The 21,444-nt window shown below is 46.4% G+C and overlaps 1 protein-coding gene across 2 annotated transcripts in view; it reads left to right on the forward strand.

The window, feature by feature from the left end:
* The first annotated feature begins 818 nt into the window (after positions 1–818).
* The window catches only part of LOC146652888 (MAP/microtubule affinity-regulating kinase 3-like), a 40,233-nt gene continuing 19,607 nt past the window's right edge, over positions 819–21,444 (forward strand). Inside the window, exons 1-19 of one of the 2 annotated variants that reach the window (XM_085381396.1) lie at positions 819–1,273; positions 2,048–2,236; positions 2,315–2,368; positions 3,153–3,201; positions 3,597–3,662; positions 3,758–3,828; positions 3,933–3,989; positions 4,739–4,873; positions 4,975–5,076; positions 5,145–5,264; positions 7,681–7,780; positions 7,855–7,967; positions 8,039–8,156; positions 8,234–8,424; positions 8,555–8,643; positions 8,716–8,988; positions 9,197–9,241; positions 9,365–9,742; positions 10,888–14,966. In XM_085381396.1, the coding sequence (XP_085237522.1) occupies positions 1,223–1,273; positions 2,048–2,236; positions 2,315–2,368; positions 3,153–3,201; positions 3,597–3,662; positions 3,758–3,828; positions 3,933–3,989; positions 4,739–4,873; positions 4,975–5,076; positions 5,145–5,264; positions 7,681–7,780; positions 7,855–7,967; positions 8,039–8,156; positions 8,234–8,424; positions 8,555–8,643; positions 8,716–8,988; positions 9,197–9,241; positions 9,365–9,734 (2,193 nt within the window). In that variant the 5' untranslated portion in view covers positions 819–1,222 and the 3' untranslated portion in view covers positions 9,735–9,742; positions 10,888–14,966. The remainder of the gene's footprint in view (positions 1,274–2,047; positions 2,237–2,314; positions 2,369–3,152; positions 3,202–3,596; positions 3,663–3,757; positions 3,829–3,932; positions 3,990–4,738; positions 4,874–4,974; positions 5,077–5,144; positions 5,265–7,680; positions 7,781–7,854; positions 7,968–8,038; positions 8,157–8,233; positions 8,425–8,554; positions 8,644–8,715; positions 8,989–9,196; positions 9,242–9,364; positions 9,743–10,887; positions 14,967–21,444) is intronic. The other variant, XM_085381397.1, reaches the window with a different exon arrangement.

Genomic DNA, 21,444 nt, shown 5'->3' on the forward strand with positions numbered 1-21,444 from the left:
AATCCCCGGCAGCCTACGTCTATTGCAGCATAACTAAGGGAGGATTCAGGGTCACCTGGTCCAGCCCTAACTATATGCTTTAGCAAAAAGGAAAGTTTTAAGCCTAATCTTGAAAGTAGAGATAGTGTTTGTCTCCCAAATCCAAACTGGAAGCTGGTTCCACAGAAGAGGGGCCTGAAAAATGAAGGCTCTCCCTCCCATTCTAATTTTAAATACTCTCGGAACAACAAGTAAGTCTGCAGTGCGAGAGCAAAGTGCTCTAATAGGGTGATATGGTACTACAAGGTCATTAAGATAAGATGTGATCTGATTATTTAAGACCTTGTATGTGAGGAGCAGGATTTTGAATTCAATTCTGGATTTAACAGGAAGCCAATGAAGGGAAGCCAATACAGGAGAAATATGCTCTCTCTTTCTAGTCCTTGTCAGTACTCTTGCTGCAGCATTTTGGATTAGTTGAAGGCTTTTCAGCGAGTTTTTTGGACATCCTGATAATAATGAATTACACTAGTCCAGCCTGGAAGTAATAAATGCATGAACTAGTTTTTCAGCATCACACTGAGACAGGATATTTCTGATTTTACAGATGTTGCGCAAATGGAAGAAAGCAGTCTTACATGTTTGTATAATATGTGCATTGAAGGACATTGAACGGTTCAGAAATACTAATGCGGACCTCCGGCCCTTCACCGCTGAAGGCCTCCGTAAACACTCCAGCAACAACAAACGCCGCCGCTCGGCTAACCAATCCTTTCGCACGCTGTCTGTAACGTCACATCCCGTCAGCGCGCTGGGCTGGGTTAGTCCTCCATCTTGGCTAGCGTAGCGGCTAACGGTGAGGCTGCCGTAGAGGATGAGTAGACCCTGACTGAACCGAACCGGTACCGTGTCCCCGAGCCAGAAGCCACCACACGCCACCGGACAGGCTCCGCGTACGCGCACACCCGGTAGTGCCGGGCTGCTAGCAGCTAGCCGCCAGCAAAGAGGAACTGGTGCTCCGGTTCCGTTCGGGTCGATGCCGGTTACAGAAAGCCGGACAAGAAGCCGAGACGAGCCAAGCCGGGACAGATAACCCTCCCGGCGTGCAGCCAGGACCGGGGCCGGTGATGCTGCGTGGGAACCTGCTTAGGTAAACTCAGGCTGACGTCACGCAGGTGTTCCGGAGCGGAGCGGGGGCTTCATGACCGAAACTAACGACCCTGGCTCACTGTGACCCTGGAACATGTCCGCCAGGACCCCGCTGCCCACCGTGAACGAGCGGGACCCCGAGCACGTGAGTGCGCGTATGTTTTTCGTTTGGAAAAGTTAGACAACAACAAACAAACAGATCAGTGAGTTACTTAGTTTCTAGTTCAGTTTCTATTTAATAAAACTGTTTGTTTACTGATAAATGTAAATAACATACTCGTGACTGCAGAAATCTGACCGCTGACCTTTGACCACTGCTAATATTACCTATATATGGTTTGCATCACGGGGTTACCTGAAGCTCAGACTTCATCATTAAATAGGTGAACATCCTCCTGAGTGAGCAGCTCCAGTGTTTCTAATGCCAAGAGACATAATAAAAACATCCCAATAAAGCGCAGATGTAGGTGCTGCGATGCGATATGGCAACCTTGCTTCTGTCAGTCTGCCCCAGGGCAGCTGTGGCTACAACTGTGGTTTGCCTGCACCAGTGAGTGAATGTGAGAGTGAACGAATAGTGGAATTGTAAAGCGTTTTGGGTGCCTAGAAAAGCGCTATAGAAATGCAATCCATTGTTATTATTGTTATTATTATTATTATCATCATCATCATGATCACTGATGTCATGTCAGTGAGCATGACGTTATGTCACTGGGCGCTGCGATGTCATGTTAGTGAGCGTTGATGTTATATCAGTGAGTACTGTGATGTTCTTTATTCTTCATCATTTTGACCTATGATTTTGGGATATGTCCACAATCCACTGCTACCAGGTGCTTGCTGGATAAAAGGGTTGGAACATGAACAGATACTTTGAGCTGGGACCATGCTCCATGCTGACTGTGTGTTTATTTCCCAGCATGCCTCGGTGGACGACGGGCGCAGCGAGGTGCCATCCCGCTCTGTCCGTTCCGCCCGCTGTAAAAACTCGTCGGCGTCTGGCACAGACGAGTCACCGCATGTGGGAAACTACCGGCTGCTGAAAACCATCGGGAAGGGAAACTTTGCCAAAGTGAAGCTGGCTCGACATATCCCAACAGGATGGGAGGTGAGATGAGTCCCGGGGACTGCTGGGAAATATCCCAGACCCCCTACAGAGCACTGATCACCTGTGTGTGTCTGACAGGTCGCCATCAAGATCATCGATAAGACCCAGCTGAACCCCAGCAGCCTGCAGAAGGTGAGCACTGTCACCTGACAGGAAGTAATGTGCTCACAAGTGTCGCAGCAGAAATTACACTGAAATGGTTCAAATTATTATTATTTAGAAAGAGTCAGGCTGAAGCAGAGAACGGTGTTTTTAGGTTTACCTGAGCAGGAAACATGAAAACACTCATCTGGAGCTGGTTTACTGACTCGCTGCTGAAGTTCAAGGAAAAACGTGTTTTTAATATGTGATTCTGCCATCAAATCTCAGCCTGTGCTTTGTGCAGACTACCAAACCTGTGGTCACAGATCATACATGCGTCCTTAGTCTGAGCTCACCGCTCAGAATTCACCCTAAAAAAATAAAGCTAGACTAACGTCTGACAGTAGCCCGACTCTGTGTTCTTAATGGCGCAGGGAGCTGACGTTCATCATAATTCACATCAAGATGATGACCTTTCACCTGGATGTTTTCAGGCTGGTCTGAAACAGTCAGGTGTTATAGGTGAGTTGACCTGATGTACCTTCAGTTGCAAGTGTCTGCGTGCTGCTGGGATGATTTTAATCAGGAATGGTTTTTACAGGAGCCGTGCTGAGGCATTGATGTGATTTTTAACGTTATAATTATTGATCATTGTTCCGTAATCACACAGCTCACTTTGAAAGAAATGGTTAGAGCGCTGCGTCATCTCTCACACGCAGCTGACCTCTGAAAGACAGGAACTTTGTTTCGTACCAAACTGTTCCCATCGTTCTTGATGACGTCTGTGATTCATCCTGGCGTTCCTGACGCTGTCTGTTTCCTGTCTGTGTCTCAGCTCTACAGGGAGGTCCGAATAATGAAGATCTTAAATCACCCGAATATCGGTGAGTACCTCCTCACGTCATCACTGCACCTGTGTGACCGACCAGAGTTGCTCAGATGCCATATTTGTAATTTTCCTGGGGTTAAACAGGTGAGGGGCAGAACCTCGTCACACGGCTGTTTCATATCACCTCGCTGCTTCTATCAGGTGGTTCATGACTTTGTTTTTCTTTGCTGCGATCAGTTTGGTTTCTGTTTCTGCTCTAAGAGCCTCAGTACAAGGGAAGTTCTCTGCACTGAGCCTGAGTTCAGTGCAGAGAACTCCCCTTGTACTTCATGGAAGTACAGCCTAATGGCTTCACGCAGGGTTCAGATAATGTAAGAGAGCGAGCTGAGCTCTCTTACATTATCTGAACCCTGTCTGTCTGTGTGTGTATACACATGTACGTGTTTGCAGTGAAGCTGTTCGAGGTGATTGAGACGGAGAAGACTCTGTACCTAGTGATGGAGTACGCCAGCGGAGGTTAGTTCTTCATATATTTTAAACCAATCGGAGGCTGGGACAGGTGTGACCTTTGAACCCTGTGTGTGTGTGTGTGTGTGCGTGTGTGCGCGCAGGTGAAGTATTCGACTACCTCGTAGCTCATGGTAGGATGAAGGAGAAGGAGGCCAGAGCTAAATTTAGACAGGTAACATGTACACATGCACACACTGCCGTTACCATGGTAACACATTGGCAGTACTATCCATCGCATAATACCCAAGTGTTTCAGGTCCGTGTGTGTCTCCACAGATTGTGTCTGCAGTCCAGTACTGCCATCAGAAGCACATCGTTCACCGAGACCTCAAGGTAACGCCCCGGGCGGTTATTCTGAAGCCCCACCTAAACTTTATATGAGAGGTCTGCAGGTGTGGAATCACCTTCACATCTGAAATTTAACGTTTTCAGGTGTTTTCGATTTCCTCTTCTGAAGTTATCAAACTGTATGTAAAAATGGAAGCAGCTCCCTAAAAGCTGCATTCTCTCTGATGTCTAGCATCGGGGGTGATTCTTCTGGTTGTGGAAAAGTGAGAAATTGAGCGTCCTGCTTGGTGATCCGTTTCCTGTCAGGTCCTGTTAAAGACGGATAAGAGCAGGAAGGAGGGAGGGTTCAGAGCGGGGCTAACATCGGACGCCCCTACAGTCATCGCATAAATTTAAAAACAGCAGGAGGATGAAAACGCTCGAGGCGTCAGACTAACTGCAGTATTTTTATTTTCTCTCTGGTTTTATTTTTCGTTTATTAGTGTAGGAATAGGTTAGCACTTAGCATTAGCTGCTCACCTATTTCCATGTTTTGATATACAGGCTACAGTCATGTACAGTGAGCCAACCACTCTGACTCTCCATGTTAGCTCCTACAACTGTATTACTACAGAGTGTAGTTACACACACACAAACACACACAGGCTGACTTTGAAGCATTGAGGTTTTCCTCTGTTTTAGAGAGCTGAATCCAGCTTATGTCTGCATTGTGCTTACTGTCACAATGCAGACTTCACTCCAGCTATAAACAGGCTTCCATGTGTTCCTAACAAATGGTCTCTGCTACTCTGCAGGCGGAGAACCTCCTCTTGGACGCCGACATGAACATAAAGATCGCAGACTTTGGATTCAGCAACGAGTTCACCGTTGGAGGAAAACTGGACACCTTCTGTGGGTCTCCTCCATATGCTGCACCTGAGCTCTTCCAGGTACGCACAAAGGTGTCTGTGGTGTGTGTGGTTTTCTGTGAAGCTGCAGAGTATAGAGTGTGTGTGTATTTGTGACGTATGCTTGTGCGTGTTTGTTTCAGGGTAAGAAGTATGACGGTCCAGAGGTGGATGTGTGGAGTCTCGGGGTGATCCTTTACACGCTGGTCAGTGGCTCTCTGCCGTTTGACGGGCAGAACCTGAAGGTGAGGAGCAGGGAGGTCTGAGGATGTCCTGCAGCATCAGGACATGACAGTGATTGGTGTGTGTGCAGGAGCTGAGGGAGCGCGTGCTGCGAGGGAAATATCGAATCCCCTTCTACATGTCGACGGACTGTGAGAACCTGCTGAAACGCTTCCTGGTGCTGAACCCGGGCAAGAGAGGAACACTGGAGGTGAACCACTACATCAGCAATATAATCAATACATCATCTGTACATAATCAATACATCATTTATGCATAATTCAGTTCAATTCAGAGTGAAGGATAAACAGATGAAAACAAAAACATGAACTAAAAACCTATCGACTTGGACGAGGGTGCAGGAAGTAGGGCTGTGCGATATGACCAAAATCTCATATCCCGATATAAGAATTCTATCGTCCCAATAACGATATAAATCACAAAAATGTAACGTTTTCTGTAAATTCTGTGAATCTCGGGCAGCTCAATTTGCGTGAAGTGTTTCCAGCTGCGTGTCATGTAGCTGGAGTCGAGTGTTTTAACCGATGCATGAAACGATACATTTTTAGACACAAGTTGTAACGGCCACCGTTTTCTTTGTGAGTATTTATTACACGGCGTGCTGCGGGGAAAAGCCTGTTCTAACGTTTGAGTCTAAGGTCTATTTTTTAGCACCTGGCGGCTCTTTTTTACTTCTCATCCGTAAATAATCTGCTCTTTCACGTGATTCAGTTTATTTTGAAAAGTCTCAACAGGATCTTGAGCTTTATTGTGAAAGGTTTATGTGGAACATAAACAAGCGGACACGCGATGGTGTTACCGTCGTTGTTGCTAACCATAACGCATAAAAACAGGCGCTTGTCCGTCCGTAGTGTGGTTATATTAAATATAAGAGAAATAGCGAACTTTAAGAAATTAATATAGCCAAAACAGTGACCATCAAAACGATGAAAAAATATTGCCGTAAACAATTTATTTTGCGACACCACGAAACAAACGATTGTGTAAAATGAAACGATAGACATTTTTATATCGTCATCCGATATATATCGTTATATCGAACAGCCCTAGCAGGAAGTGCACAACGCTGACTCGTTTCAGGTTTTTACTTTAAGTCTCTGAAGCCACCTGTGCATCTTTCATGTTTCAGTTCAATTAAATTTTATTTATACAGCGCCAAATCACAACAACAGTCGCCTCAAGGTGCTTGTAGACCCTACAATAATACATACAGAGAAAACCCAACAATCATATGACCCACAATGTGCAAGCACTTTGGTAACAGTGAGAAGGAAAACCCCCTTTTAACAGGAAGAAACCTCCAACAGAACCAGGCTCAGGGAGGGATGGGTGGAGGAAGACAGGACAAAGACATGCTGTGGAAAAGAGCCAGAGATTAATAACAAGTATGATTCCGTGCAGAGGGGTCTATTAGCACATAGTGAGTGAAGAAGAAACACCCAGTGCATCATGGGATTCCCCCAGCAGCCTACACCTATTGCGGCATAACTAAACAAAGATTCAGGGTCACCTGATCCACCCCTAACTATATGCTTTAGCAAAAAGGAAAGTTTGAAACCTAATTTTAAAAGTAGAGATAGTGTCTGTGTCCTGAATCCCAACAGAAAGCTGGTTCCACTGAATAAGGGCCTGAAAACTGAAGGCTCTGCCTTCCATTCTACTTTTAAATACTCTAAGAGTAAGTGTGAGAGCAAAGTGCTCTAATGGGGTGACATGGTACTACAAGGTCATTAAGATAAGATGGGGCTTGATTATTCAAGACCTATGTGAGGAGCAGGATTTTAAATTCTGGATTTAACAGGGAGCCAATGAAGGGAAGCCATTATAGGAGAAATATGCTCTCTCTTTCTAGTCCCTGTCAGTACTCTTGCTGCAGCATTTTAAATCAACTGGAGGCTTTTCAAGGAGTCTTTAGGATATCCTGATAGTCTATACATCTCTGTCCTCTGTCATGTGCTGCTTAATGTTGAAGAATCTGTCTTGAGGTGCGACTCGGTATAGATAGAACGGCACCTTCCTGTGGTTCGTGTGCTTGTCAGAAACCTGATTACCTAATTATGCATTGGTGTCATGAGCTGCTGGTTACTGTGGCAGCTTGGTCTGTTTTCATGTTTCCACTCAGTTTGAACTGAACAACGCGCACAGCTGACTGAACTTTAGCCTGATTACAGGAATCAGCTAATCGTGTGTGTGTGTGTGTGTGTGTGTGTGTGTGTGTGTGTGTGTGTGTGTGTTTCCCATTCTTACATATGATGAATGGTGTGTGTGTGATCACGGTTCCGTGAGCCTCCTTGAATGCTGGTTTGACACAGTTTGATCTTTAGCATCAGAAACATGATATCTGTAAAAATATTGGCTCCTTTGTTGCCATGAAATGTTTACTCTGTTGGTCCTGTGACATTAGCACAGAGTGAGATGACATCATTACACCACAGCTCAGGTCCCTCACACAGGACAACAATTACTGGGTCCTAGTCAATATAGCCATGATAAATAATCAGTACAGCAGTGATAGTGAGGGTACTAATTATGTAATTATCTGTTTATAATGACTAACCCTCACCGGGTAACACGTTACCTGAACGTTACGTTGTTTCTTTTATCAGCAAATCATGAAGGATCGGTGGATCAACAGCAGCTCTGATGAAGACGAGATGAAACCCTTCATCGAACCAGAGCTGAACATCAGAGACGAGCAGAGGATCGGTACACACACAGACACAGACGCACACACATAGACGCAGACAGACACACACTGACTGTCAGTATTGATCTGTCAGACCTGATGGTGGGGATGGGCTACTCCAGAGATGCAATCACTGATTCGCTCTCCAAGATGAAGTACGATGACATTACGGCCACCTACCTGCTGCTGGGACGCAAGACTGTGGAGGTAAGTGGTTACAGTGTTGACAGCAGGTAACGTTGGCAGGTGTAACAGGTGTAGCTGTGTCTGTGTTTCAGGTGGAGGCCAGCGACTCCTCCCTGCTCAAACCGCGGCCGTCTAGCAGCAGCCAGTCTCCGGCGCACGTCGCTGCCCCACGTAGCTCCTCCTCCAAACAAAGGCGATACAGCGACCAAGGTAAACGCCCACTCCTACACTGGGACCTGGCTCCAACCCATGGCACACTAACACCTCCTTCTTCCTCTCCTCCTCAGTGTGTTCTGTCATGGCTCCTCCCACCAGGAGTCAGGCCACCACGTCAGCAGAGTGTGAGGTGAAGCTGGAGGGCAGAAGTCAGAACACGAAGTCCAGTCCTGTGGAAACAGGAAGTCCTCTGCTGGGGAGCGCCAACAACCCCAATGTGGCCGATATCCCAGAGAGGAAGAAGAGCTTAGCTACACCCCCTGTAAGTGACACTGCAGCTTGCAGATGAGCTTGTGTTGTGCTTTTCAAAGCTCATTTCCACCTACTGCGTCTCAGTTATTGGTTGATTATTGTCTATGGTCTTCACACTTTTCATTGGCTGTGTGTCACAGGGCGGGTCCTCCAGCATGACGAGAAGGAACACGTACGTGTGCAGCTCTGCGGAACGCCATGCTGCGGTCCATAACGGCAGAGACGGCAGGTACAGTTGCCAGGTGAGTCATGCCTGCTGATCCATACGCTTTGTATCTAACTTTTGCCATCCTCCACGCAGCGCAGTGACCACGCCCCCCCAGCGATCAGGGGGTGGAGCTTCCACTCACAGCGTCAGCAGCGGAACAACTCCTCCCGACAGGCTTCATTTCCCTCGGGGGACAGCAAGTCGCAGCACATTTCACGGTGGTCAGCTCCGAGAGAGACGCACTGCCACCTACAATGGCCCCCCTGCTTCCCCCACCTTGTCACATGACGCTGCACCACTTGCCCAATCACGGGCCAGAGGCTCCACCAACCTCTTCTCCAAGCTCACCTCCAAATTCACACGCAGGTATGTAACAGCGAGGCATCATGGGAGGTTTACCGGGCAGCTGACAGGGGGCGCTGTAACGACCAGCACCAGACCCTCCAGTGTTTTCTTCTTCTGCTACAACCAACTCTGCTTTCTTCCTCCCTTGCTTCCTTCTGCCTTTCCTTCTTCCTTTCCTGCTGCATCCATGTCACCCTTTTGCTCTTGCTTCCTGTGTCCTTGCTGTCAGAGGGATCTCAGAGCTTGAGAGGAATGGCAGAGCTGAGGGCTCCAGGTGAGTCAGATGATGTCATCATCTCTTTATTGTGATTGGTTTGGAGTGTTGACGGTAAACACAGAGACTTTCCAATCAGAGAGCAGCATGTTTGTCAGCTGATACTCTTCTGTCCATCTGCAGCCGTAACATGTCGTCGGAGCAGAAAGAGGAGCCTGCGTCCCCCGCTGCTCCTCTGCTGAAGGATGCCAAGCCTCGCTCGCTGAGGTTCACGTGGAGCATGAAGACCACATCCTCTATGGAGCCACTAGACATGATGCGCGAGATCAGGAAAGTCCTTGATGCCAACAACTGCGACTACGAGCAGCCCGAGCACTTTCTGTTGCTCTGTGTCCATGGAGATGGCCACGCCGACAGTCTTGTCCAATGGGAGATGGAGGTGTGCAAGCTGCCCCGCCTCTCACTCAACGGCGTCCGCTTCAAACGGATTTCAGGAACGTCCATCGCCTTCAAGAACGTTGCTTCCAAGATCGCCAACGAGCTCAAACTGTAGCCGCGCAGGTACGTGCGACCTCATTGGCTACTCAGGGCTTGCAAAATCGCTAGCCCGCGTGTTTGCATACATAAGATTTTCTGGAGGAGGACAGACATTTGTTTAGAACTCTTAAAGATGTCGAAGAAGCTCCCTTAAGCAATTACTTTGGTGTTCCTCCACCTCCAAACAAATGTCAGAAGGAGTCCGAACAACAAAAGAAGCGCGTATTCTCAGAAAAGTGGTTGCAGGAGGTGAGCTGGCTTCAAACAAATGATGAACGCACAGAGATGTGGTGCGGAATGTGCCGTGAAAATCCCACTCTAGCGGACAAAAACAGTGCTTTTTATATGGACGCAAACGCGCGTTTCAACTTCTTATCTGGTGCGCATCTTTTATTTTGACAGTGAATGCGCACATGCGGACCACTTATGTGCACCCGTGTAAATAACATAATGTTCTGCCGGGTGTGTTGTTGGTTTTCTCTCGATTTCTGAGTCGACAAGTGCCTTTGTTACTGGGACCAGTCATTTTAAGAAAGGCCCCCATTAGAACCCATGAGAAATGCAAGAAATGCATTGCTCAGTCTGCAATATCTTTCCCAGAACAAACACCAATTGCAAATAACATACTAAAAATAAACCTGAAAAATCTGTTTAGAACAGCGTACTAAGAGGGAACTACCACTGGCAAAATTTAGCAGTCTTTGCAAACTTCAAAAAGCAAATGGCCTAGATCTTGGTTCCACTTGTCTCTTACCCGTGACTTCAGTGGAAATTTCAAATTCAGGATCTGACACAGACGGATTCATGTCCTACACAGTTCTTACAAGTTCATAGAAATTTCTGTTCAATTAGAACCAAGTATTTGAGTTGATGATTGTAATTTTTATACAATGTTGTAATTTGTTTTTCAACAATTTTTTGATTAATGTTTTGTTTCCTTTACAATATTATACATTAAAGTATAATATTGTAAAGGAAACAAAACATCAATCAAAAAATTGCTCTCTTTTTTATTCGGGCTACTTAAATTTATTTTGGGCTACCAAAAACTGAAGAGTCCCTGCCTGAAGGGCTACCAGGGATTTTGAAATTTTGAGAGCCCTGCTACTGATTACTGGATGCTGATGTCACAGGTTGCTCTGATGATGATGACCTCTTTCTATGCACAGGGTTTCCTGACATCCTGTCAACAGCAGGGTCAGCAGTTTGTCACTGCTCCGGATCAACAGACTTGACAGCTGCAAAGCATCCTGGGAAGACATAGGAACTGTACTGCTGTTTTATTTTTGAAAGAGCCTAGCCTGACCCCTGGAGCCTGGCAGAGAGGGCGGGGCTTGTGGACAGTTCAGTGTTTGTGAATGTAGATATTTTCATTAGTTTTGTACGTGTGAGCGGTCAGCTGGTTCACCTGTGTCTCATTAAACACCTTGAACGCAGCTCAACTTCCTGTGTGGCGTCTCTGTGGAGCTAGAGGAACCTAGAGGGGCCACACCCCTGTCTCACTGTAAGCTGAGATCACATGACAGGCCTGTGTTTCGATTTAAAGGAGCCTTTGTTTCCTGCTGGTTTCCAAAATAAAAGCTGCTGAAAACCCTAAGAGGTAAGTCCAGTCCTGTGGAAACAGGAAACCCTGGGAGTGTTTCAAACGGGTGTTGGCGCTGATGGAGGCTGGTGGGCGGGTCAGGATTCATAGCCAGTTCATGGTCAGAGTGAACATTTTTCTTTAACTGAGATGGAAAGGTTCACATCCTGGTTAGAGCAACGCATGTCATGCACATCTATGTGACAGCGCAGCCACAGCTCTGACCTGTACGTCCAGGTGTGTCATGACATCTAGGTCACAGCTCACTTCCTGTAACCACAGGAAGCCCGCCTTGTGGTTTTTAGCCCACGTGATGTTCAGGGGGGCATAAGGGGCGGGCGGAGCCAGATGAAGTCCAGATGTGCCTGCAGACTGAGCTCAGTCGTGTTTTCAGGTCGTTTTCGAGCACCTGGAGTTCACTGTTGGTCTCCATAGAAATGTGAATATAATCTCACCTGGATAACCTCAGCAGGAGTCGAAGATAACGGTACGTGCACGCTTTGTACGCACGACTGAGTTAAATAAAGATCCAGCTGTTGGGTGGTGCTGGGCGAGTGGGGGTGTTGTTATGCCGTACCACAGCGTACCTGTTACATCATCTCAAAGGTGGAATGTTACAGGTTAAAATCTCGGTTTGTGTTTGAAGTGCGTCTGAAACGAACTGCCACCGCTGCTTGATTAGCTGCATTAATCCTACCGACTGGGGCAGGAACACACATGCATTTCCTGCTTCAGTACCACTGGTCGGCTTGCGGTGAGGGGGTGGAGTCCTGTGACTCTGTGGAGGGTCAGCTGGATGTATTTGGTGACCGTCAGAGAGATGGAGGTGCTGCTCAGGACTTAAAAGCAGATGCCAATCAGGGAGCAGATTAGGCATAAAGTGTGCGTGCAGGGTGAAAACTGTGAACTCAGACATGCACAGCAGATTCTTGCTTCACAAACACTGGAAGGGTTACAATGACAACAGGGTTACCCACACCCTGCTTACTGGGGGAAAAATACTGTGTGTATCTGACACGGGGGAGGGGATGTTATGGCGTGGGCTTTGGCGTCTCAGCAGTATGAAGTATAGAATAGAATAATCCTTTAATTGTCCCACAAGAGGAAATTTGTTTGTAACAGCAGCCAGAAAGACACATATACAACAAACAGTACACAGAACAGAAACATACACAATTTTTCTTTCATATTTACATCAAGGACAATGGTTACTATAAACAGAGTACTGTAAATTAAATCAAATTAACTACAGATAAGAGGCAAACCAGGTTGTAGTGCGAATCGGTTGATTAAATTATTGCAGTTACAGTGCAGATGTAAACATCTATGATTGTTGGGAGCAGTTTTGATTGTACAGTCTGGCAGCTGCAGGGAGAAAGGACCTGCGGAAACGCTCCTTCATGCATCTAGGACAGGGGTGTCGAACTCCAGGCCTCGAGGGCCGGTGTCCTGCAGGTTTTAGATATTATCCTGTTTCAACACACCTGAATCAAATGATCCAGCAGTGAGCCTGTGCTGTCCTGTAATTTAGCCATTTGAATCAGCTGTGTTGGATTAAGGACACATCTAAAACGTGCAGGACAACGGCCTTCGAAGCCTGGAGTTCGACACCTGTAATCTAGGATGCAGCAGTCTGTCACCGAAGGAGCTCTGCAGTTCAGCAACATTTACATGCATGGGGTGGGAGACTCTGTCCATCAGAGATGTTATTTTGGCCAGAGTCCTTCTGTCTCCAACCACCTGCACTGGGTCCAGGGTGCATCCCAGAACAGAGCTGGCCGGTACAGAGCGGGGTACAGAGCGGGGTACAGAGCTGTACTCTCTCACACTGAGCTCCACAGAGCAGATGATGGTGAGCAAAGCAAACTGTAGCAGCAGCCCAAGAAATGAGATTTTCATAAAGTCAGTGAGCTGATCTCAGGCCAGCGGAGCAGCTTTTCACTGATTAAATCCAAACAGGAGCAAAGAGCCTCAAACCAGCAGCAGCTGAAACACAGCATGTGGTCCTCAGGAACTCACTGAGTGCAGAGGATTTTCATCCAAGTATTGAAAACTTTACATTAAAGTGTTTATATTTAAAACGTGTTGTCTGTCCAGTTACTTTAGAGCCTGTAAAAGTAGAGAACTGAGTGTAAAAAATAAAAAATTCTGAACAGTTGGTGCAAAACTTTATTAAAGCTGAGAGTCTGAAGTTCACTTACAGACGAGACGGCAGAGTGAAGGCCTTACCTTTACTCCAGGGAGAAAACGGTTCCTTCATCAAGTCCAAAATTCCTCCATCCGCACAGTCACACACCTCCTGACACCATCAGGAATGCCCAGCTGATTAGTGGGTGTAACAAAGGTCCCCACGACTCCAAGGGTGGTGTCAATGTGGCGAGTCTTATTTTTTTTCACAATGTGCAACTCTGCTGTCCATCTCTTTGGGCCCCGAAGGCAAATATCACACTTTTCTACTCCCGGAGCTCCCGGAGCTCTCAAAGCACTTTATACAGCATGTGAGGGCAAAGGCAGGAAGTGAACTGACAACACAGTAGAGCCCTCCACATTCCCAACCCACGACATCATCTCAGGTTGGATCTCTCGCTGTGTCACCATCACTACGGACCCATACAGGTGGGGCAAAAAGGCCACTTTAAAGTCTTGAAGAAATGCTGGAAATATGAACATTTTAAGGTACACTACCTGTCAGTCAAAGAGGCCATGCCCCTGATAATAGAAACAGTGGATGTGTAAAAACATTCTCCCCTCGTGCAGCTGTTATGGGGCAAATTATTTTGGTATCAGGCTGTAAATATGTTTAGCACGGGAGTCTCTGAGGTCTGATTCAATGCTGCCTCTGCTGAATGCTAGAGGAACTGCAGGTTTAGAACTTCAGCTTCATGCTTAAGCAGAGGTTAGCTTGGCCTAAACTTGAACCATTGTTGTATTTAATGTTGAATAAAAGCCACGGGAGGTCAGGGGATCTGAGGAGAAGCTGCCCAGGTGTACGTACTGCAGCGTCAGCCACACGTTGCACAACCCGAGGTTACACTTTGGGTTTCTTGTAGAACATTCAGCTGGACTCTAACCAGGATTCAGCTCTCAAGGTTAGGAGCACATTTGGAGATTAAAACCTCTCCACTCTGTTTAAATAAGGGCACAGGAAGTCAGAGGAGGCTCACCAAGAACAAGAAGCTGCCTTCAGTCGTTCTAGGTCTGTTACTGTTTCCTGATCACAGATACTCCTCCTGTGGTACACAGCGATGTTAAACGAGGGGAATTCATGACACAGACTTTACATATAGCTTCAGGTTATTTTAAAGAATGAATCCATCCAGAATAGTCAGAACAGACAATGTTTCTTTAATGAGCTATAAAGTGGTTTAATGTGATGCCCTGAGTCTCGTCCTTCAGCTGAAAATGCCCTCTGACTTTTTACAGAGATGGAAAAACCTGTAGAGGAGCAGCTGCTGCACATGTTGCGGGAATTGGATGAGGAGGATCTACGATATTTCCAGTGGATCCTGCAGAATGTGCCTGTAGCTAGTTTCCAGGCCAGAAAAAAGATCCGTCTGGAGAAAGCAGACATAATGGGAACAGTGGAATTGATGTTCCACACGTATGCTTCCAAAGATGCTGTGAGGGTGACAAGAATAATAATGAAGAAGATCAAGAAGAATAAAGGTCAGTGAGAGGAAGGAGAAACGTATCTGGACCACTGATCATTGATCAATGGCCATGAGTACCATTAACAGAGTTGGGGAATGGCTGCAATCACAGCATTGTAACATGGTGTCTTACACCTACCAGGCCAGTCATTTTCCAATGATGTGAGAATGTACACATTCTCTGCTGGTTTGAGCAGGGAATCAAGGAGGCCATTTACATGAAAAGGGAAAGACTATCTCTGAATCGAGGAGGGGGCCTAAGGGTACTGAACTGAAATGAATTAGGTGATACCTGAACCCTACAGAGGTTGCACAGGTAGTCCAACTCCTCCAATGGTGTGAATCTTTCTGGCCAAAAGATTCATGAGGGCGTCCTGAGGGCCAGGCTTCCTCTAGTGGGTTTGTGGGGCCTTATTGGGATTTTCCATAGAATACCAGATTTGGTAGATCCACCACTGGCACCCTGTGTTTCTCATGGATTAGGGCAAGTTCACCCTTAGCACATGTGACAGACTTGAAAGGGTCTGTAGAAAAAGGAGAGTATTATGCGCCATCATTAAGACACATACAATGGCACATACAATTCAAGACACATATACAAACCTCCATCTGAAGTGATAATTCCAATTATTGGACTTTCACTACACACACACAGCCAGTTGCTGTTTACAAGCAGCTGAACATCTGCTTTCATTAAAACCAGAAAGGAAGTGACGAGGTCAGAGTGCATGTTTGTGAAGTCTCCGTTAATAAGAGTCTGGTATTTGGCCTCTTTTCTTTAATTACAGCTTGTGCACTACGTCATTAATAACACTGTGTAGATATACGGAGGTATCACTTATATTACCTTTCAGGCTTTCAGCATAGAAACTGGAGCATCAGGCTAAAAACACCTCTTTAATATCTAAACATAAACAGATCTTTATTATGTGCATAGCCCTAAATCACTACAACTGTCAATCCAGAGTGTCAACAAATGTTGTTGACACTTTTTTAAACATGGGTAACACCGTTTGAATAATCAGCGCTGTTAAAGATTTACAATGAGCAGGCTACAATAAACATGCTTACAATTTGAAAGGATCACAGGATGTTGTGGGGCAAAAAACAGTCACAACGCTGAGCATTGACGAAATCTTTCTGCAGGGTATCTGATACACATTTACCTGCAAAGACATGGGCATGCTCCGTTTCACAAACTAACATGGCAACAGTAAATAAAGTGGCCTCCACGTTCAGACCTCCATCTTGCCCACATCAGTCTATGTTCACATAATAGAACCAAATACTTGTCATATACTTGGAGTAACAAACATCAGAGAATTAGAACTGAATAATAAACATCAGGACACCAGTGTGGGACACACATGAACAAGCTCACCCACCCGGTCATGGAACATTTGCATCTAACCTAATTTAAAGAACTGATTTCTGCTAGCTAGCTTCATAGATAAAAATAAAACGGGTCTCTTTTACATAACAATGAAAATGCACCAGCATACACTGAGAAGCTCATACTTCCCTTGTTACGGTGACTTCCTTAAGTTTATCTAGTGGAACAACAGCCAGCCACCTCTCCCATGTGTCCTCACTCTCCTCCAGATTCTCCTCTCTGTGGCCCAAAACACCTCACCTAGGGGGAAGTCCAGGAGGCATCCTAGTTAGAGGCCTGAACCACCCCAACCAAGGACCAGTAGTGGCTCTACTCTGAGTTCCTCCCAAAGGACCATCAAACACCCTCAGAGGAAACCAATTTCGGCCGCTTGTATCCATAATCTTATTCTCATGCTCAGAAAACTGGTTCATGCATTTATTACTACGAGGCTGGAGTATTGTAATTCATTATTATCAGGCTGTCTAAAAGTTTCTGAAAAGCCTTAAGTTGATCCCAAAGACAGCTGGCTTACTTGTTGTTCCTAGAGTATTAAACCCATTAAAACTAATGGGAGTGTGGACGCTCGTGTCGGTTTTAGGTCATACTATCTCTTCAAACTTTAGAGTAACTCTTATACCAACTAAGAGTCCAACGGTTCCTGAAAGCATCCGCTCTGTGCTTTTTCAGTAATATTATGATTGTTACGGTAATCCCAGGCATGACGCCACATTCAAATCTTGGTAAATAACACAGAAAAAAGAAGCCAAATGAAATGTCTGTTTTCCATAGAGCTCCATTAAACAATCACGGTCTTCTCTTAACCAAATTTCATCTTTGTGGGGCTGCTGCAACCTAGGATTACCGTAATGACCCTAATGTCACTGAAATGCTGCACCTGACAGCAGTGACAGGTTACGCTTTAGAGGGTTAAAAGAAAATGGGAGGCAGAGCCTTCGGGTTTGTTGTCTAAGGTGATTGTTGTGATTTGGCAATATAAAAATAAAACTGAATTCTCTCGATCACTAGCCACAGGTCGTTACCATAGGTGAGGTTACGTACGTAGATAAACCAGAAAATCAACAGTTTCACTTTTACGCTTAGCTCTTTCTATACTACCATAGACTGGAGCAGCATCTGCAATGATGCAGATACTGCAATCCATCTCTTAATCTTGTGCTCCTGTCACATTAACAAAACCCCAAGATACTTAAACTCCTCCTCTTAAGGTAGCAACTTGTCCCTGACCTGGAGTGGGCGTTCCAAGTGTTAATCCTTTATATTCATCAATCAACAAAATGCAGTGAATGAACAAAAGAGAAATCTAAATAAAAACAATATTTGGTATGACCACCTTTGCCTTCTTCTAGGTATACTTGCACACAGTTTTTGAAACATCTTGGAGAACTAGCCACAGATCTTCTGTGGATGTAGGTTTCCTCACATCCTTCTGTGTCTTCATGAATCCCAGATACACTCGATGATGTTGAGATTGATTGATCCCTCGGGATAATTTATTTATCTGAGGGAAATTGTTTTAAAGACTGCCAGACGATCTGGCACCATCATGAGCACCAATGTTCCCCCTAAGCTGCGCGTGTGCACAATCGCACAGAAAATCTGCGTTGTGCACAAAAAAAAATCTAACCTGAGTTGAAATTAAAATAAATACGTTAAAAATCATTCTGTTTTGCAGTGTGAGTCAGTAAGTGACCGGTGACTGGCTACTCCAACCAATGATGCGATTCACATTTATATATACGCAGCTAATCAACGTCAATGACAGGCTATGACAGCGTCCTTATGGGCAGACACCGGTGTTTTAGCTAGCAAAGCGGCGTGGCTGATGTGGAGTGAAGCCACATCAGCACTCGAAAGCACTCTCTACCTGTGAGCAAAAACAAAACCAAAAAACCCCCCACCCTTTCCTATTGGTGGAAAAATGTACCATGTCAACCAATCAAAAAATGATATGGCAACATGGCATTTAGTTTTTTAGCAAGGAGGGAAGTTTTAGGAGTGACAGCGGCGTTTTAAGATGTGTGAGATTCGCGACATTTAGCGTGTTTGGAGTCTAAAATGAGTGTGTTGTCTTGTGTAGTTAGTGTGTAGTGTAGTTAATAGTTTTGTTGTGTGTGTCAAAACAATGAGGCGACTGCTGAATGTTACAGGTGTTAACAGGAGTGATATATCTCCTGTTGTCAGACCTACAGGTATCAGGCTTGTGATGTTCTCTTTTATCTCATAGTCGACAGAAATTACTTTTTGGAGAGGCACAAATAATTTGTGTGGCATTAAATTTGATGCAGAAAACCTGATTGTTCTGTAAATAGTTTGAAATGTTTATTTAGAAAAACCGCCTTGGCTGCATTTTTAGGTAAATAGCTGCAAAAAACTTTGTTGTTTGCAAAACTCAGTTACTTTGTTTGAAGTAGTAACTATGTAATTAATTGCCCAACATTGGTCATTATATACTGTATTTTGCAGACAGAGAGTTACAGGACTCTCTCCCAGAACACGGACTCATACTCATAATGCAAGTCAGAGCTTTATTTTTTTTATTTTTTAAAAAAGAACAGCAAGTTGTGTTTTCAAAATTCGAGTTCAAGTTATTTTTACTTCCAATAGTGTTTACATACACAGGTCATGAACAAGTTGTTTTTTTTTAAATTTTCATTGTAAGTGGGCTAAAGCAGTCAATTAAAAGTAGTGTAACATAAATGTAAATGCTGTAATTTGATTTTTTTTTTTTTTTTTTTTTTTGTGTGTGTCCCATTTGGAGCTTTAGCCATCAGAATTGTTGTCTTAAGGCCAAGAAAGATGCCAAGCGGATTTATTTTACCAAGTGGATCATCATGGCCTTGCCATATTTGATTGACCTTTATTATAATTATGTATTTATTTTATTTTCGGTTGCTACAAACGGGACAGACATGACTTGGGGATAGGACAGGGAGAAAGAATGAAAGAAAGAGAGGGAGAGAAAGAAAAACAGAGGGGAGAAGAGACGGTGAGAAAGGGGAGAAGAAAGAAAGAAAAACAAACAAAACACCTGGATCACCTGTATGGAGAAAAAAAAACAGAAGAGAAAGCAAACAAAAAAAGAGCAACATAATAAATACAGCACCATCACAATAAACTAGCTAGCAGTAGATAACAGAAGATACTAAATATTAAACGCTATTGTGCAGCACTCAAGATAGACAGCGCACAATGTGCTTTGAGGCAGCAGCCAAGAAAGGTGTAGTCCGCGTCTGTGAACACCCGTGTGTACACCTGTGTGGATCAGCATGCTTGTATTCCAAAGGTTTCTCCATGTAACGATCTGCTAGGGAGTGTGGGGAGCCATAGCCCCGTCCCCCAGGGCATGAAGCAGGTATGGAGGAGATCCAGGCCCCAGACATCCAGAGGCCCCAGAGTACGAGGACCCGAGGAGGACCACCAAAAAGGGGTGGAACCGTGCCACCCTCCTGGGAAGAGCTGAGTAGCGCCCCAAACGAGAGGTCACCCAGCAGCTACGGAGCAGAGGCCAGAGGGGGTTGCAGTGGCGTGCCCGCGGGCTCTGCCGGCAGCCAGCTGTGCCAGAGAGGACCGAGCTTCAGGCCCAGAGGCCTGAGGGCACCCCACCCCCCGGAAGGGGCCCAGCCGGGCCACAGGCGCCAGGCCCCGCCAATCGGCCACTAGGAGTGAGCCGGTACATACATGAGTGCCCAGCCCCAGTCGACAAGAACCACCAACACACCAACGTCTGAGGGCATCAGCCACCGGCAGGGAGTGTGGTGAGGGGAGATAGGCCTCCATACTTTGGAGGGCCTGAGATGTACCCAGAGAGGTTGAGTCTAAGACCCCACCTGACATATAGACACAGACGAACAGGCGCACGCGGACACAAACGTGCATTCCCACCCCCATATACACAACCAAATACTCGGCACTCACCCAACGTGTAGACAGACACAAATAGACACTGCACAGACAGTCACACTCCCCAAACATACTCTATATCCCAGGTCCGGGTAACCCCGCCCCCAGAGGGGCAAGCCGCACCTAGACCCAGGAGATGTAACCCTTATCTCTGGGGTGGAGGCAAGCGGACCACCTCCTTATCTGCAGTAGCAGGGAGGCCCCGCATCCCAGACCCCAATCTGACGGCCAGCACCTCCTCCCAGCCCCCCAGCCCTGACGGCTAACAGAACCGGGGTGAGTGAAGACCCCAAACCTCCCTACGCCCGCTCATATGTAGTGTTGCTGTGTGCTGTTCTAAAGTACATTTAAAACACAGGAGAGCACGGCTCCTCCTGAAAACCCTTAGTGTCTATATGCATTTAAAATTGAGGGTAGGGCACCAGCGCCAGAGGTGGGTTGGAAAACACCGACCATCCTCTGGATGTTGTAAAACGTGCCCACCCCCAAGGCCCTATATGTATGTGTTATGTGAGAGTGTGAGTAATGTGGATGTCTAGGTTGCAGAATAAAATTGAGGCACAGGCGGCCAGAAGGGGACAGAGGGGACAGTGCCTTCCCTGCACCCTGGTGACATACCTGCACCCCAAGTCCTGTGTGTGTGGGTGGGTGTGGTAGAGCGGGAATAGGGAGGCAGCTGAGGATGGGGAGGGAAGAAAGGGAGGGGCAAGTGTGCCCCTCCCTGGGGCCAGCTCCCCCGCTGACCCCAGTAGGAACCCCCACACTCTGGAACCCACCAGGGCAAGGGGGCCCAGGCCCATCCAGACCGGGGCCCGCAGCAGCAGTACCGCCCAGCCCCACAGAGTCCGGGGCAGCCCACCCGACTCCACCCCAGAGAAAACTGCACCCACCCCATCATCCAATCATCTCCCAAACTACACAAGACAATAGACACCCAGGTTGAGTTCATTCTCTACCTCTCCTATATCTCTCCCCCACCTGCAGAGTGAGCTCCTGTAGAGAGGAGACCACCTGCAATGATATATCAACCTCCCCACCAGTTAGAGAGCCCCCTAGTTGGGCCGATGCACCAGAGGTCCCCTGCACTGGGGCTGAGCCCCCCTGCACCCACCTACCCACAGCTCTGGCAACACAACAGCCAGGATCCAAGCCCCCAAGGCCCAGCCAGCACCCCAGACTGGGGGCAGAGCACCCCCAG

This window comes from Rhamphochromis longiceps, linkage group LG15 (assembly GCF_057381845.1).
Source record: "Rhamphochromis longiceps isolate RC_006_pf linkage group LG15, R_longiceps_female_GT1.1, whole genome shotgun sequence".
NCBI classification, from domain to species: Eukaryota; Metazoa; Chordata; class Actinopteri; order Cichliformes; family Cichlidae; genus Rhamphochromis; species Rhamphochromis longiceps.